Source organism: Podarcis raffonei, chromosome 9 (genome assembly GCF_027172205.1).
Source record: "Podarcis raffonei isolate rPodRaf1 chromosome 9, rPodRaf1.pri, whole genome shotgun sequence".
In the NCBI taxonomy this organism is placed as follows: Eukaryota; Metazoa; Chordata; class Lepidosauria; order Squamata; family Lacertidae; genus Podarcis; species Podarcis raffonei.
Window position 1 is genome coordinate 77,266,162 of NC_070610.1, and position 18,631 is coordinate 77,284,792.

General features: G+C 49.6%; 1 protein-coding gene across 2 annotated transcripts in view; it reads right to left on the bottom strand.

The window, feature by feature from the left end:
- Positions 1-18,631, bottom strand: part of LOC128420543 (transcription factor COE1-like) — a 97,194-nt gene that overhangs the window by 24,107 nt on the left and 54,456 nt on the right. For both annotated transcript variants that reach the window (XM_053402136.1, XM_053402137.1), the window contains exons 8-11: positions 10,198-10,279; positions 6,732-6,849; positions 5,159-5,292; positions 3,001-3,127 (exon numbers count right to left, since the gene is read on the bottom strand). In XM_053402136.1, the coding sequence (XP_053258111.1) occupies positions 3,001-3,127; positions 5,159-5,292; positions 6,732-6,849; positions 10,198-10,279 (461 nt within the window). The remainder of the gene's footprint in view (positions 1-3,000; positions 3,128-5,158; positions 5,293-6,731; positions 6,850-10,197; positions 10,280-18,631) is intronic.

Genomic DNA, 18,631 nt, shown 5'->3' on the forward strand with positions numbered 1-18,631 from the left:
AATGGTGGAGGGAGCAGGGCCTCTGAATATCAGTTGCTGGAAATCGCAGGAGGGGAGAGAACTCTTGTGGGTTTCCATTTTGGGCATGGCAGGGGGTTGGACTAGATGACCCTCGGGATCCCTTCCAAATCTATGATTCTAACCCCCTCCAGTGTAGGAATAAAGGTAAAGGGACCCCTGACCATTAGGTCCAGTCACGGACGACTCTGGGGTTGCGGCGCTTATCTCGCTTTGTTGGCCGAGGGAGCCGGCATACAGCTTCTGGATCATGTGACCAGCAGGACTAAGACGCTTCTGGCGAACCAGAGCAGCGCACGGAATCACCGTTTACCTTCCCGCCGGAGCGGTACCTATTTATCTACTTGCACTTTTGAAGTGCTTTCAAACTGCTAGGTGGGCAGGAGCAGGGACCGAGCAACGGGAGCTCACCCCATCGTGGGGATTTGAGGATTCGAACTGCTGACCTTCTGATCGGCAAGTCCTAGGCTCTGTGATTTAACCCACAGCGCCACCTGCGTCCCGATAATGTAGGAATAACCTGCGGCAAAAGTTCCAAAAGCACACCTTCAACCTGCCCTCATACAAGATGCCTTCTGGGACAATACCAGCGCTAAGGAATAGCAAGAATCTGCCCACAAGAACATAAGGAGAACGTTGCTGGGACAGGCCAAGGGCCCACCTGGTCCAGCCTCTCACAGTGCCTTGTGGGACACCCGTGAGCAGGATTTGAACACAAGAGCCCTCTGGGATCCAGAAGAATTGCTGCTTCCCACCTTGGAGGAACAGAAATAGCCATCACTGGTCCTCACCTTCAGGAGCCAGGCAAAAACATCCCTCTTTTCCCCAGGCCTTTGACTAATTAAACAATTTATGGCCTTTTAATCTCTCTCTGTGTGTGTGGTGGTGGAATTTGAATTTGTATCTCTGGCATGTAACTATGTGTTTTTATATTGCAAACAGCCCTGTGATCCTCAGAGAAAGAGAGGCAGAGAAATTAAACAAATAACATTGATATGAATAATCATAAATGATCTCTTCTCCCCCCTTTCCGCTCTCCTCCTCTGTTGCCCCCCCCATCTCCAAGGCACAGAGAGTCAGAGATTCCACCCCCCCTCCAATAACCTGTCTATCACCCAGAAGGCACATACTCCCCCCTCCCTCCCCCTCCCACTTTAAACCTCCCCCCTCCGAGATTGGCGCGCTTCATTACTGAACCAAGATGAAGATAGATTGCCTGATTTAGCGTAAACATATGCTGCAATTCCAGTTCTGGGCAGCGTTCGTGCAGGAGTAATTGGTATTGATTTTCTCCCTGCTCCCCCCCACCCCCACCCCTGGAAGGCCTTTCACAGGCCAGAGCACACGGGATTACCCATGCAACGAGGGGGGGTACGTGGGTGGGATGACACACAGACACAGAGATGCGGTCACAGGGTTGCGCTTTTGGGGACAGGGGAAGATGGGCCGAGATGGGGTCTTGACAGCTCCACCCTTCTGAATTCCTCACGTTGGCTCAGATGCGTGAAGGGCAAGGCCAGAGCACGTGCCCCCATCGTCCCAGAGGCGGGGGGTGATTCATACGCGTGGCCCCGCCATTGGGGGACCAGTATAATTTAATAATAATAATAATAATAATAATAATAATAATAATAATAATAATTTATTATTTATACCCCACCCATCTGGCTGGGTTTCCCCAGCCACTCAGGGCGGCTTCCAACAGAATATTAAAATACAATAACCTATTAAACATTAAAAGCTTCCCTAAACAGGGCTGCCTTCAGATGTCGTCTAAAAGTCTGGTAGTTGTTGTTCTCTTTGACATCTGGTGGGAGGGCTTTCCACAGGGCGGGCGCCACCACCGAGAAGGCCCTCTGCCTGGTTCCCTGTAACTTGGCTTCTCACAGAGAGGGAACCGCCTGAAGGCCCTTAGCGCTGGACCTCAGTGTCAGGGCAAAAAGATGGGGGTGGAGATGCTCCTTCAGGTATATTGGACTGAGGCCGTTTAGGGCTTTCAAGGTCAGCACCAACACTTTGAATTGTGCTCGGAAACGTACTGGGAGCGAATGTAGGTCTTTCAAGACCAGTGTGATATGGTTTCAGCGGCCGCTCCCAGTCACCGTCTAGCTGCCACATTCTGGATTAATTGCAGTTTCTGGGTCACCTGCAAAGGTAGCCCCACGTAGAGCACATTGCAGTAGTCCAAGCAAGAGATAACCAGAGCACGCACCACTCTGGTGAGAGTCTGCGGGCAGGGAGGGTCTCAGCCTGCGTACCACATGGAGCTGGTAGACAGCTGCCCTGTACACAGAATTGACCTGCGCCTCCATGGACAGCTGTGAGTCCAAAATGACTCCCAGGCTGCGCACCTGGTCCTTCAGGGTCACAGTTACCCCATTTAATACCAGGGAGTCCTCCACAGCTGCCCGCCCCCTATCCCCCCAAAACAGTACTTCTGCCTTGTCAGGATTCAACCTCCATCTGTTTGTTAAGAAGCAAACTGGATCAGGACAACGGGCTTTCTAGCCCAGCATCCTGCTCTCACAGCAGCCAGCCAGGTGTCTCTTCTGGGAAACCCACAAGCAGAATTCGAACACAAGAACCACTCAACCTTCCTGCGGTTTCCAGCAACTGGTATTCAGAAGCATCGCTGCCTCTGACTGTGGAGGCAGCGCATAGCCATAGTGGCTAGTAGTCAACCCCACAGCCCTCTCCTCCTCCATGAATTTGTCTAATCCTCTTTTAAAGCCACCCAGATCTGCCATCTCTGTCTCCTGTGGCAGAGAGTTCCATAGTTCAACCATGCAAAGACGGACTTCCTTTGATCTCTCCCGAAATTGCACTGACCACTCGCAGCAAACCCAAGGAGATCAGATGAGTGCCGTCGTTTCGCAGCAAAGCCAGGAGTTCCAGAAGCCATGTAGGACCGTGAGCAGAAAAGCCAATACCTGCCCTCCTTTGCACCGTCTCCCCACAAAAGTAGACCGCCCCAACTCTCACCAGTGTAAACGAAGCGTCCTGGCGCTCCTTTGCAGAACTGCTTCGATTTGTAGGAGAGGGTCACTTCCACCACTCCGGGAATGTGTCTTGGCGGAGTCTGCACACGGATTGCATGGGGCGTGATGAGCTGTTAAGAGAGGTGGGCAGACATATAAAAGCAGAACAAGAGCCAATGGCAAATTGAGACCAGCATCCTGCTCTCACAGATCATTGAAATTGAAATACTTTATTGTCACTTGTACACAAGCACCCTGCACTCAGCTCTCTTAGTCTTAATTCCCCTCATTTACTGACGCACACCCACCAAACCCGAAAGTCAGTTGCCCTGTTGTTATCTTTTCATTCAGCAGCCTAACAGCCCACGGATAGAAGCTGTTCTTTACCCTGTTGGTGCGACTAATCATGGGTGGGATGCGGGTGGCGCTGTGGGTGAAATTACAGAGCCTAGGGCTTGCCGATCAGAAGGTCGGCGGTTCGAATCCCCGCGATGGGGTGAGCTCCCGTTGCTCGGTCCCTGCTCCTGCGAACTTAGCAGTACAAAAGCACGTCAAAGTGCAAGTAGATAAATGGGTACCACTCCGGCGGGAAGTTAAAAGGCATTTCCGTGCGCTGCTCTGGTTCGCCAGAAGCGGCTTAGTCCTGCTGGCCACATGACCCGGAAGCTGTACGCCAGCTCCCTCGACCAGTAAAGCGAGATGAGTGCCGCAACCCCAGAGTCGGCCACGACTGGACCTAATGGTCAGGGGTCCCTTTATCTTCTGCCTGAGGGCAGGAGATCAAGAGATCAAGAAAGTGCTGGCCAGGGTGTGAATCATCCCTGAGAATTTTCCTCACTCTCCTGAGGCAACGTTCTTCCGCTATTTCATCCCACGGATTAACGGGACAGCCCATAATATCTTGTGCTGTATTCTCCACCCTCATTCCGGTGGCCCCTTCCTGAACTTTTATGGAGCTCTGGGGCTGCCGCTGGAGAGCCAGAGGCCACTGAGCCTGAATTCCACGGACCCCAGAAACACCTCCCAGAACACTGTCAGGCCAGAATTGAGACCCTCATGCGCACCTTTTCCCGAGGAACCCAGCGTCCCCAATTGGACCTTGCCTATCCAGCAGGTCAGGGAGGGCAGGAGACTATGGAAAGGAGGAGGAGGAGATGACCATTGCAGTGGGTTGGACTAGATGATCCTTGGGTCCTTCCAATGATTCTATGATTCTATCTCCAGGCCAGAAGGCTGGCCCTTTAAGAGCTATCCACAAGGCGGCAGGCCTGTAGCTTAGCAGAAGAGCATCTGCCTTGGGTTCAAGTCCCCAGAGATCCTTGCTTGCAACCCTGGAGAACTACAGCTGCCAGTCCGAAAAGACAATACTGGACCTGGTGGGCCACACTGTGGTCTGGCTCTGGATAAATCGGCATGCTTCTTTCCCCTGTGGGATCTGCCAGCAGACTAGAACACCCTTCCTTTTCATTAGTTAAGTTGCCAACCACAGCTGTGCAACCAGACGCAGAGGCCTCTCTATGCTGCAAACCTCCATTGTTTCGCTGCTAGCTTGAACTGTCATGGCTCCCTGCAAAGCACCCTGGGAGCTGCCATCGGGCGATGCTGCTCGCAAATCTGTTTTTTGGGGGGGAACGATTGGCAAACCAAGTTTCAAGTCCTCAGTGTGCACATAAAAAGGAACTGTTATTTAGGGGAACTGAAATTAATTCTAAATTATATTCCGGAAACGTGAGAGATTTCAAGTGGTCAAAAAAAATATGGATGTACCATGCTATATTACAAGCAAAAAAAATTGTTTTGATGAATTGGAAGAGCTGCAAAATGATTCCATTGGGCACATGGATTGATAGTATGGACAGATTAGCTACATACGAACGAATTGCATGTCGATGCAAAGTAAGAATGGATAAATATGAAGAAATCTGGAACAAATATTTAAGCGAAAAGGCGGATAGTGGTGGGAAGTAGAGGGAGGAGAGAGAGGTGGGGAAATATTGTTAAAAAAGGTGTAGTCGTAGGTATATCAGTGTATTCAAATCTGACTTGTCAAATTGTGTTATTATGGTTTTTGTTGTATGTGTCTTTTGCGGTTGATGTTTGTATTGAAAAGATGATTAAACAAATTAAAAAAAGGAGACCTCAGCGTGCCCCTGGAGACTCACCTCGCTCCACACCAACATGGTGCCAAAGACCACCTGCAGCCCGTCAAAGAAGTTGTCCCCGATGACGATGACGGTGGCGCCGCCCGTCGTCCAGCCTTCGCTGGGGCTGATGGCTTTGATGCAGGGGGTGGCAGCTTCAGGCAGGGAGGGGGGAGAGACAAGAAGAGAAGAAGAAGAGTTTGGATTTGATATCCCGCTTTATCACTACCCGAAGGAGTCTCAAAGCAGCTAACATTCTCCTTTCCCTTCCTCCCCCACAACAAACACTCTGTGAGGTGAGTGGGGCTGAGAGACTTCAAAGAAGTGTGACTGGCCCAAGGTCACTCAGCAGCTGCATGTGGAGGAGCGGGGAATCGAACCCGGTTCACCAGATTACGAGTCTACCGCTCTTAACCACTACACCACACTGGCTCTCTGACAAGTCAGAGAGTCAGCAACTGGGGTGAGCGGAAGAAGAGGAGGTGCAGATCACCATAAGAGGGGAAAGTGGGCAGTGATGTGGGGGGCAGAGGAGGGCAAACCGGGGGGGGGAGTGCATGTTGGAGGGAAGGAAAAACAGGCAATGAAGGGGGTTGGACTAGATGGCCTTCGGGGGTCCCTTCCAACTCTACAGTTCTCTGATTCCAGGCTTCCGAGGATTATAGAGAACCATAGGCTGTGAAAGCCCCAAGAGAAAGGTTGTCCCTCTTCATAGAATCGTAGAGTTGGAAGGCATGCCAAGGGTCATCTAGTCCAACCCCAAATCATTTGCCCACATTAGTGCACAGAAAATTAATAATAATAATAATAATAATAATAATAATAATAATAATAATACAGTGGTACCTCTGGATGTGAACGAGATCCGTTCCAGAGCCCTGTTCGCACCCTGAAGCAAACACAACCTGCGTCTGCGCATGCGTGGGTCACGATTCGCCACTTCCGCACATGCAGGTGACGTCGTTTTGAGCGACTGCACATGCGCGAGCGGCGAAACCCGGAAGTAACATGCTCCATTACTTCCGGGTCGCCACAGAGCGCAACCCAAAAATCCTTAACCTGAAGCAACTTCAAGCTGAGGTATGACTGTAATAATAATAATAATAATAATAATAATAATAATAATAATAATTGTTTATTTATACCGCCCATCTGGCTGGGTTTTCCCAGCCACTCTGGGCGGCTTCCAACAAAATTTTAAAATAAAATAGTTGCTGTCGTCATCCGTCTGTCTCAAGAGTCAATGGAGTGTGCCTCCGGGGGTGGGGTCAAACCACTGCATTAGCAGTACCAAAGGGTACTGCGCATGTCTGGGCAACATGCATGGGCGACCTGGGCTGCCCAGACGACAAGACCCCCCTCTCGGCCTCACCGATGGGGTCCAATGAAAAGCAGAGTGATATGTTAGGCACCAGCTTGCCGGAAGGAGGCGTACAAGGTGCCACAGAAAATAATATATGGAGATGAGCAGTGATCGCTGCAATGCATCGATGTACAACTGCGAGATTCTTTCGTAAACCTAGAATCTGTGATAAGGTCTGGCTACGATAAGATCTGACGCCTGAATTTGCCACTGTGCTGCTACAACACAGACCTTCAGAGGGGTCCAGCCTTCTTGCTCGCCTCCCATGCTTGGAGTTGTTGTGCACAAACATGTTATCAGACACCGCCAGGACATGGCCGTCCACATTGACTGTCGTCGACACCACAACCTAAAGGGGAAGAGAGATTAGGGGTTTGCCAAGGAGGAGGAGACATCTAGACTCCCCGCAAAACAGCAATTTCCTGGTCCTCAGAAGGTAGAAAAACAGGCTAGACAACCATCGGGGTCATTCCATCAGAGAGAGGGCACCGTCCAAGACTATAGGGTGACGTCTGCCCCTGTCCTGCCCCACAGAGCATCTCTGATGCAATTTGTCACAGCCAGATTTGCCCTTGATGCCTTTCAGCTGCTCGGCTGCACATTCTCTGCACAAAGAAATCAGGTGGAAGGCCAGCTGCCAATTTGCACACTGGCAGGTGCGCAGCCTGAGAGTCATTTTGGACTCACAGCTGTCCATGGAGGTGCAGGTCAATTCTGTGTCCAGGGCAGCTATCCACCAGCTGCATCTGGTACGCAGGCTGAGACCCTCCCTGCCCGCAGACTGTCTCACCAGAGTGGTGCATGCTCTGGTTATCTCCCGCTTGGACTACTGCAATGCGCTCTACATGGGGCTACCTTTGAAGAGCGCCCAGAAACTACAACTAATCCAGAATGCGGCAGCTAGACTGGTGACTGGGAGCGGCCGCCAAGACCACGTAACACTGGTCTTGAAAGACCTACATTAGCTCCCAGTATTTTTCCGAGCACAATTCAAAGTGTTGGTGCTGACCTTTAAAGCCCTAAACGGCCTCGGTCCAGTATACCTGAAGGAGCATCTCCACCCCCATCGTTCAGCCTGGACACTGAGATCCAGTGCCGAGGGCCTTCTGGCAGTTCCCTCACTGCAAGAAGCTAGAGAACCAGGCAGAGGGCCTTCTTGGTAGTGGCGCCCGCCCTGTGGAGTGCCCTCCCATCAGATGTCAAGGAGATAAGCAACTATCTGACTTTTAGAAATCATCTGAAGGCAGCCCTGTACAGGGAAACCGTTTTTTAATGTTTTATTACGTTTTTATATATGTTTGAAGCTGCCCAGAGTGGCTTGGGCAACGCAACCAGATGGACGGGGTATAAATGATAAACTATTATTATTATTATTATTATTATTATTATTATTATTATTATTATTTCTCTGATGAGTTTCTTTAAAGAAGTTTTAAAATGTCCATTGGGGTCTGGCTATTGCAGGGGTATGCGTGGAATCACACATAAACTGTGTTTCTGCAGGGGAATGGAGAATCTAGAACATTTTAAAGTCATCTGGTGGGATTTTTACTTCCTATGCTTCAGACGTAAGATGCTTAACATTAAAAATCCACGCCAGCTTGGGAAATACAGATGCCTGGGTTTATATTTCTTTTTCCTACTATTCGTTGTGTGTTTGTTTGCTTGCTGTCTATGGCATGATGCAATACCCCGCCAGCGCACTTTGGGTCTGTGAATAATGCCAGCCTCACGCAAGGAAAGGGGAGCTCAGCCCACGCCAGAGACCTCAGCAGGACCCGGAGGGGCCACGCTGTCTGTGGGGGCAAGAAGGGGCTCCCTGGGCCTCAACCAGCTCTGGCTGGCTGGCTGGGGGGCTTCATCATCAGGTTCCTCTCCTAACGATATGGTAATTGTGACATTTTTACATGATTAGCAGCCATTCCAATTTGCATAGCGCGGGTGCCTGGGAGCAAAAGCACACCCACCTTGATGAGGGAAGGAGAAGGAGCAGCAGCAGCAGCAGACGCCGCCACTACGGGCGAGAGGCGAGTGCGAACCACGCTTGGTAGCAGAGGTAGATTTAGGCAAGCGAGACCGACTCGCTCGCACTGGGTGCCGAGCCCAGAGGGCACCACGGGGGGAATTGCAACGATGACAAACAACGATTAAATACAATAAGCTCTGCTTATAGAGCTGGGAGACACAGAGGCATACCAACAAACGAACGTGTTTGCATTAGGGGATGTCCTGAAGTAGAGGACATCTTGCGCTGCCCCTTATATAATTAAGCAAAAGAAAGATCTTCAGCACCTATAATGACAAGGTCCCCTGGCCAGAACCCCTCTGACATGATTTTATATCTCCTCGCAGAAACAGATAAGTATGTGACCTGGCATGTAGCACTCTTTGCAACTACCGCTACAAAAATTAGAGCAAATTAGATAGCCAAGGTAGCCACCAACTGTAAAGGAGATGAATTTATGGCGCTGTGGGTTAAACCACAGAGCCTAGGATTTGCCAGTCAGAAGGTCGGCGGTTCAAATCTCCGTGATGGGGTGAGCTCCCGTTGCTCGGTCCCTGCTCCTGCCAACCTAGCAGTTCGAAAGCACGTCAAAGTGCAAGTAGATAAATAGGTACCGCTCCGGAGGGAAGGGAAACAGAGTTTCCGTGCGCTGCTCTGGTTCGCCAGAAGCGGCTTAGTCATGCTGGCCACATGACCCGGAAGCTGTACACCGGCTACCTCGGCCAATAAAGCGAGATGAGCGCTGCAACCCCAGAGTCGGCCATGACTGGACCTAATGGTCAGGGGTCCCTTTACCTTTACATTTTACATCAAGCTATATTCTATCTTTATCACCAAACTCCGAATATAATTGCACATTGTATTAATCAACATTATTTTTTAATATATTAGTGGCCATGTGATAATTTGAGCTTATAAATTTTATTGTTTAATGTCTTAACTTGTATATTAAGGTACTTTTATAGCTCTGTTTAGAGTAGGTAATGTCTTGATAATATAAATGTTTTAAGTTTTTTGTATCAATCCAGTATATTTTCTTTTAATTGTTGGATATTCTGTGAATATTGTGGCAGCCTTTGGCTATGTGCAATAAAACTGACTGACTGACTGACAAACAACGGAAGGCAAGAGGTGAGGGGGCTCCGAATTTTGGCGCCGCACAGGGCACCACTGAAGTTTTAAAGCTCAAATTTCAGCTGAAATTCCTGCATTGCAGCGGGTTGGACTGGATAACCCTTGAGGGTCTCTTCCTTGATTCAAAGTCTGCTCTAGGAAATGGCGGAAGCCAGCAGGCCACAGGCGCATCCATCCCCACCTTAACACTGTTGCAAATTGTTTCCCGAGCCCAACTCAAGGTGTTCCCTTTGACGTTCGAAGCCCTAAGGCTTGGGGACCCTGTCATCTACAAGAAAGCCTTACCCCATATCAACCAGCCCATGACTGAAGCTCAGCGGGGGAGGCCCACACTCCCACCCCATGGGACTCCTGAGGGCCCTCTCGCTGGGGAAGGGCCTTTTCAGTGGCGGCTCCTTGTGTGTGGAACTCCCTCCCGACCAAGGTGTGTCTCTGGCCCCATCGCACTGTACCATCTTTCTCAGTGTCTCTTTGGAGAGGACCAGATCGCTCCTGCTGTGGTTTTTGTCAGGATGGAACAGAAGTAGCAGGTGAAAGGGAAAATGGGGTGCATCTCACCTGAAAGCGGCGCATGTCCCGGGGGTTCCCTGCATTCTTCAGGCAGTTCTGGTTGCATTTGAGGAAGAACTTGAGGAAAAATCTAGAAGGAAGAGGAGAAAAGAGGGTGTTGTACTTACCCAGAGAGAAGCCATTGCTCTGGCTCTCCTCGGGGGTCAAGTCAGAGATTGTGTCTGCTGGGCCCCCTTGGGGCTGGTAGGGCAGAAAGCAAGGAGCCCAGCAGCAGGGGGCGCCAGAGCCAATGTTGGGAAGCCAACCAGGCTGAGTACGTTTCCAGCACAATTCAACGTGTTGGTGCAAATGGCCTCGGTCCAGTATACCTGAAGGAGTGTCTCCACCCCCATCATTCTGCCTGGACACCGAGGTCCAGCACCGAAGGCCTTCTGGCGGTTCCCTCGCTGCAAGAAGCAAAGCTACAGGGAACCAAGCAGAGGGCCTTCTCGGTAGTGGCGCCCGCCCTGTGGAACGCCCTCCCATCAGGCGTCAAAGAGAAAAACAACTACCTGACATTTAGAAGACATCTGAAGGCAGCCCTGTTCAGGGAAGTTTTTAATGTGTGACATTTTAATGTATTTTTAATCTTTGTTGGAAGCCGCCCAGAGTGGCTGGGGAAACCCAGACAGATGGGCAGGGTACAAAAAAAAATTATTATTATTATTATTATTATTATTATTATTATTATTATTATTATTATGGCAAGACTGTAGAAAGAGCTGGTGGGCAGAGCCAACCTCTGAACTGGCTGTAAGTAAGGCAGGCAGTAGGTGGGAGCAGGCTGAGGTTGGCAGGGCACTGCCCAATTTGCCCCGACGGACGAGGTTTCATGGTGGTCACCGGATTCCAAGCCCTGGTTCCTCGCCTGATGGTTTGGCTCAGGTGCTCTGGCCAACTTGGCCGCAGAGAAGTTCAAGAATGATTTTTTCCAAGAAGAAAGCAACAGTATCCAAGCACCTTCTCTGGTCAAACCAGTCTGGACTGTGGCCAGTGCCTGTCCAAATCCCTTTCCCAACACTCTTGTCCACCCAGCCCCACTCCTTGCCTAAACGGATCACGCACCCTTTGCCTCCCTTCCTCCCATGCGCCTGGTGGTTGCGCTGGCCCTTTAAGGCAGCCCTGAAATGCACCCTTCTCTGCTTAAGAGGGTATTGATTGGAAACTGATCCCCGGCTGCCTCCGAGGCAGCTAATGGGCTTTATTGCTGCAGAGAACGATCGATCAGGGAATACAAACCCTGGAGATATCTGAGCCCTGGGGGGGGGGCAGCGCAGATGGCAGGGAGTGTGGGGCGAGGGAGGCCTGTGCTGGATGCCACAGCTTCACACGCCCAGCTCCTTCCAGGAGATGCAGAGATACCTGGAGTCACCCCCAAATTGCCACTGGGGTGCGTGTTCTAATGTTCTGCTTTCTGCGCCTTTCGTAGCAGCCTGAGAATCACTGGCTTTGCTGGGCTGCTGTTCAAGGCAAGGGAGTTTTTAAAGCAGAGGTTGGATGTCTAATTCCACAATTCTTTGATTCCATGAGCTCACTGTGAGTTCCCAAAGCAGACCGGGAGCCTGGGTGCCCGCCTTTAACGGGCATAAGAAGCTGGGCATGAGAAACTGCGGAGAGCGCCAGGCCCTCAGGGGAGGGCACACAGCTGGCAACCTCTGTGCATCCCAGGAGCCGTCAGCGGCTAAAGTCTGACGCCAGCCACACCCTCACGGTGCATTTAAAGTGCATTGCTTACCCCAAAGAGCCCTGGGAGCTGTGGGAACGCTCAGAAGGATGGAAGAATGAGGAAATCCCAACGAAAGAAAAATTGATGAGCTACACAGAGCTGGCTAAATTGACGTACAAATTGCGGGACAAGGACAACTGTGACTTTAAGGAAGAAGGGGAGCTTTTTACAACTTATCTAAAAAGACAAGAAAATGAATTGGACTCCTTGGCAGGTTTTGAATAAACATACACCAGTTTATTGGTTGGCAACATGGTAGACAGATAATGTAAGGATATGTATAATTTTATAACATGCAGGGAATAATATGTGCTGAGAAATCAGAGAGAGGAGCTGAGGGGAGGGTTGGGAGGGGGGAAAATAATGAATATGATATGTTTTGATAATATGTTATGTTGAAATTGTTAATAAAATCATTAAAAAAGGGGTGCTGGGGATGCTAATGGCCTGAGGGGCAAACCGCAGTTTCCTGGAGTCTCTGGAAGAAGCCACAGGTTTTAAACGTATGGTGTGGATGTGACCTTTCTGGGCTTGGCTTGGAAGTGGCAGAAGTGGTTTTGGGCTTCCGTCGGCAACGCCAGGAGAAGTGATTCCATGTCCAAAGATCCTTTGCCAAGGTCACAGGGAGCCCTGGAAAGTGGACTGGGTGCATCCACAGCAACGGCTTGCCAAACACGCCATGGATCGCGAAATGTGGCAAAGATCCCTTGATTGTTTGCCAGGGTTCCCAGGATCCTGAGGAAGGTGTGCAGAAGACGACGGCCGAGGGATGATCTGGGCTCCCGAAACCAAGCCTTATGAGGAGTGGTTGAGGGAACTGGGTATGTTTAGCCTGCATAAGAAGGGACTCGGAGATGGCTCCCGGTGGAGTACAGGGTCAGGTTTAAGGTGCTGGTTTTGACCTTTAACGCCCTATGCTGCCTAGGACCCTCGTACCTAAGGGACCGCCTCTCCTGGTATGTCCCACAGAGGACCTTAAGGTCCACAAATGACAACACTTTGGAGGTCGCAGGTCGCAAGGTGGTTAGACTGGTCTCAACTAGGGCCAGGGCCTTTTCAGCACTGGCCCCGACTTGGTGGAACACTCTGTCACAAGAAACTAGGGCCCTGTGGGATTTGACATCTTTCCACAGGGCCTGCAAGACAGAGCTGTTCCACCTGGCTTTTGGTTTGGACTCAGTCTGACCCTTCTGTTTCCCTTCCCTTATGGTCTTGATTTATCAGTTACTTTAAAATGAGGCTGCATTTTAAATTGCATTTTAACCTGTATTTTAAATGACATTTTTTTTCCTTTTCCTTTTCCCCCACCCTCTCTTTCCCCCCTATTATGTTTTTACTGTGATTTTATCGGTCTTAGCCGCCCTGAGGGCGGGGTATAAATAAAATTTATTATTATTATTATTATTATTATTATTATTATTATTATTATTATTAGACAGCCATCTTCACATATTCAAAGGGTTGTCACATGGAAGATGGAGCAAGCTGGTTTTCTGCTGCTCCAGAGAAGAGGATCTGAACCAGTGGATTCAATCAACAAAGAAGGAGATCCCAAATAAACTTTCCGATGCTGAGAACTCTTTGACAGTGGAACGGGCTACCTCAGAAGGTGGTGAACTCTCCACCTTCTGGAGGTTCTGAGGTTGGGTGGCCACCTGCCAGGGATTCTTGACCTGCAATTCCTGCATTCCAGGGGATTGGACTAGATGACCCCTGGAAGCCCTTCCAACTCTACAATTTACGATTCTGCAATCTTTTGAAAAGGACCGGGGAAGAGGAGAAGGAAGAGAGAAGTGGGCCGAGAGGAGAAGGGGGAGCTGAGAAAAAAAATCCTGAAAAGATGGATGGAAGCCAGAGAATACGATTCCTTCTCCAACCGCATTCCGGGCTGATGAAATATTTAGGATGCTTGTGTAGGGTCCTATAATTGTCATCCTAGCATCAATAATTAAGGGGCGGCAGCCGTGCCTGCTCTGGAGAGGACCAGGAAGGCTGGGAAGAGAGGAAAAGCCAGCGCTAAACACACACACACACACACACACACACACACACACTGCCCAGCTCTGCCCAGTCGTTGCTTTGCAGAACAACTTAGGCTGGCAATTTAAGGGCAATGAATGCAATAGTAGGGTTTTAGGGGTTTTTTTTTTAGGAGCAGAGGAATCTGCCTTATACAGAGCTGCTGGTTGTCCAACCAGCTCAGTAACATACCCGTCAACATTTCTCCTGTGAAAATAGGGAGAATATTATTATTATTATTATTATTATTATTATTATTATTATTACAGTGGTACCTCGGCTTACAAATGCTTCAGGTTACAGACTCAGCTAACCCAGAAACAGTACCTCAGGTTAAGAACTTTGCTTCAGGATAAGAACAGAAATCGCGGTGCAGCAGCGGGAGGCCCCATTAGCTAAAGTGGTGCTTCAGGTTAAGAACAGTTTCAGGTTAAGAACATACCTCCAGAATGAATTAAGTTCTTAACCCAAGGTACCACTGTATTATTATTATTCTACATGGCCCATCTGACTGGCTTGCCCCAGCCACTCTGGGCTGCTTCCAACATATATAAAAACAGAATAAAACATTCAACATTTTTTAAGAATCTTCCCTATACAGGGCTGCCTTCAGGTGTCTTCTAAAGGTTGTAAAGTTACTTATCTACATGGCTTGGGGGGGCTGCATAACTCCATACCCTCCAACATTTCTCCAATGAAAATAGGGATATCCTAAGGAAAAAGGTAAAGGTAAAGGGATTCCTGACCACTAGGTCCAGTTGTGGCCGACTCCGGGGTTGCGGCGCTCATTGGCCGAGGGAGCCAGCGTACAGCTTCTGGGTCATGTGGCCAGCATGACTAAGCCGCTTCTCGCGAACCAGAGCAGCACACAGAAATGCCGTTTAACTTCCTGCCGGAGCGGTACCTATTTATCTACTTGCACTTTGACGTGCTTTCAAACTGCTAAGTCGGCAGGAGCAGGGACCAAGCAATGGGAGCTCACCTCGTTGCGGGGATTCGAACTGCCGACCTGATCGGCAAGTCCTAGGCTCTGTGGTTTAACCCGAGGTACCACTGTATTATTATTATTCTACATGGCCCATCTGACTGGCTTGCCCCAGCCACTCTGGGCTGCTTCCAACACATATAAAAACAGAATAAAACATTCAACATTTTTAAAGAATCTTCCCTATACAGAGCTGCCTTCAGATGTCTTCTAAAGGTTGTATAGTTACTTATCTACTTGGCTTGGGGCGTTTACACAACTCCATACCCTCCAACATTTCTCCAATGAAAATAGGGATATCCTAAGGAAAAGCAGGATCAGATCAGAAACCCGGATGGCTTCTGTAAATCTGGGAATGTCCCTGGAAAACAGGGACACTTGGAGAGTCTGCTAATCTCTACACAAATTGGCATTAGCTTTCCAAGGGTTCACACTGTGGACATTCTCAGCGCTACCCGGAGGTGACAGGGATTGAACTTCTGGCTTTCAAAGCAGATAACCCTGTGTGTCCTTCCCCAATTCCTCTCCTCCGGCTCCATCCCTTGTAGTGACCCCTTTCCTACAAACCTCTGAATCCTGCCCTCGTTCTTCATCAGCTGTGCTTGCTGAGGCTGAAGGCATCTGTAGTCCAAGACATCTGGACCAAGCTGGGGAATGAGGAGGCTGCGCTGCGCTGGGGTTTCCCAGCCTTGGATGTCCAGCTTAATCTTTGATATCCCAGTAATGCTCCCCCCCCCCCGCAAAATAGTGTACCAACCAACCAACCAGAAACTGTCTGCAGCGGAAAGACTGCTGGATCCTTCAAGGGGTGAATTTTTCTACTTGCTTTCCTCCCGGATAATTAGGAACGGTTTCCCAAATATTTACTCTTGCATGCTCCCTCTTTTCCAGAGTGGCTAGGGCAACCCAGATGGGCAGGGTATAAGCAAATAATAATAATAATAATAATAATAATAATAATAATAATAATCCTTTCTGCAGGGACTGCTCTTTGCATTTTTGGCAGGGACACTAATGCATTTGGTTTGAAACATTTTCCCAAATGTTAAGATCTTATCGCCTTGCATATTTTTACAAGTTGCATTGCTGGCATCTGAGTTTTGTCACCGTGTGTTATTCTTTTGGACCAAAGGCAGCAAATAAACAAACAGTACACAACAACAACACCACAGTCCAGTTGTGTGTGTTTTGTCTGTGGGCCCACTGTCAGAATTTTTCAAGCAGAGACTATATTTTCCCCGGGGAAAAGTCAGCGGCTTCATTTTAGACTTTGCGCATCTGTGTACTCCAGCCGTGTGCCCTCATGTGCCAAGTTCTTGCTCTTGATGGGACATTGGCCTAACCCTGTTTTCCACCCGTTATTCCTGCACACGCTTCTGCTTGACATAGGTTCAGAGGCACCACCGCCTCCATGAGGACTAGTTGCTTCTCAAGTACGGAGGAGCTGGTGGCAGCGCTTGAAATCTTGCATGGATTGCAGCATCTGCAGCAAGTTCACCCAGGTGATCCATCAGGGACACCTCCCCTCTCTTTTTTAGTTTAAATAAAAAAAGCTCTGCACCGAGCCTAACGGAAACGCGCGGTCCCAGTTTTTCAATATTATTTGTTCAGAAGAACCAAACTTTGGAGGTTACTCGCAGGAATGAAATCTGGGGGGAAAGGAGAGGTGCAGACTTAAGACTCAGGTAGGCTGGAGTTCCTGCTTTGCTTGCAGGTGGTAATCAAGGAAAGGAAGACATGCAGAAAGGTGGAGGAGATGGATAGATATATTTGGAGAGATAGGGGGGTACCCCCTCCCCCTATGGCAAGATTGACAGGGAGCTAGCAGAGCCCCCCTCCCTGCTTCTGCCATGCCCACTGCCCTCCCCTCTGGTGCCACTGACTTCAACTGAGAGACAAGAGAAGAGAAATAATAAAAATAAACAGACGTCGTCGGACTCCTTCACCTCCTTTAGCGGCAACGGCGCACAGAGGCCCGCGGAGTTAAAAATAAAGACAATGTGCATACATTAGCATCCATAATGCACAACTCTCCCCATTTAATATGCAAATTCCCAGCAACGCTGCCGAACACCTTCTGTTCCGAGCGCATAAATTTGAATTTGCAATTAGAATAATCTTGTATAATTAATGAAAAGCGTCAATTTTAGCTCCTAAGTAATTTGATTAACATGTTGATAGGGCACTTATCGGGCTCTCTAAACCAGAGGGGCTGGGCGTCTCAGGAAGGAGAGGAAGGGAAAAACGGGGAGAGAGGGAGGGGAAAAGAGGGAGGGAGGGAGGGAAGGATGAGAGGGGAAAGGTGGGGGGCCAAGGAGAGCCCCCATCTTCCCCTGGAACCAAAGGAATGCAAGGTTAAGAGGCACTGCTGGGAAGGATGGAGGCATGAATGGGAGTCAGAGAGACAGACAGCGAGAGAGAGAGAGGAGGCCGGGTGACATGATTTAAGAACATAACCAGGACTTTTTTCCAGCCAGAGCTCAGCTCCAGCTCCTCTAGTGACCCTTCTAAGAGAACAAGGTTCATGGTGAGCTCCAGCACCTTTTTCTAGAAAAATAGCACTGCCTAAGACGAGCCTAAGGGATGCGGGTGGCGCTGTGGTCTAAACCACAGAGCCTATGGCTTGCTGATCAGAAGGTCGGCGGTTCGAATCCCCGCGACGGGGTGAGCTCCCATTCCTCGGTCCCTGCTCCTGCCAACCTAGCAGTTCAAAAGCACATCAAAGTGCAAGTAGATGAATAGGTACCGCTCCGGCGGGAAGGTAAACGGCATTTCCATGCGCTGCTCTGGTTCGCCAGAAGCGGCTTAGTCATGCTGGGCACATGACCCGGAAGCTGTACGCCGGCTCCCTCGGCCAATAAAGCGAGATGAGCGCCACAACCCCAGAGTCGGCCATGACTGGACCTAATGGTCAGGGGTCCCTTTACCTTTTAAGACGATCCTGCTGGATCACGCCAATGGCCCATCTAACCCATCATCCTGTTCTCACAGTGGCCAACCAGATGCCAGTGCGAAACCAGCAAGCAGGATTCGAGCGCAAGAGCAGCACTCTCCTTTCCTGTGGTTTCCAGAAACCGGAATTTAGAAACATTTCTGCCTTCAACTGTGGAGGCAGAGAAGACCCATCCAGGCTAGTAGCCTTTGACAGCCATCTCCTCCATGAATTGTCTTTAAAAACCATCTCAGTCGGTGGTCATCAGTGCTTTCTGAGGGAGCGAGTTGCACAGTTTAGCTCTTCCCTGTGTGAAGAAGGTCTTCTCTTCTCTGTCCCAAATCTCCCAAGCTTCAGCCTGATTGGATACCCATGAGCTCCAGCGTTATAAAAGATGAAGGAAAATCTTCCTCCATCACTTTCCCCATGACATGCCCAGCTCTGGTCTACAAGACCTCCTGATCAGATGCCTACCTACTTGTGTGACCTGATCTACCCAAACTTTACTTCCTGGAGTTGGGTTTTTTTTTCTTTTTGTCCTGCCCAGAGTGCAGAGACAGTAGCTTGTGTGTGTTTGTTTGTGTGTGTGTGTGCTTGTGTCTGCGTGTGATCTGGCTGAAGGAGAAGCTGAAAGATTGGAGCACACAATGGCTGCCGGCCAGACAGACCGTAATAGCTTTGATTCTTCCCCTCCTAATCTCCCCGCTGCCTTGTCAATCCCCATTCTTCTCTGTCGCCTGCTGGCTGTCTCCCGGGTGGCTTGAGTGACAGGCAGCCATCC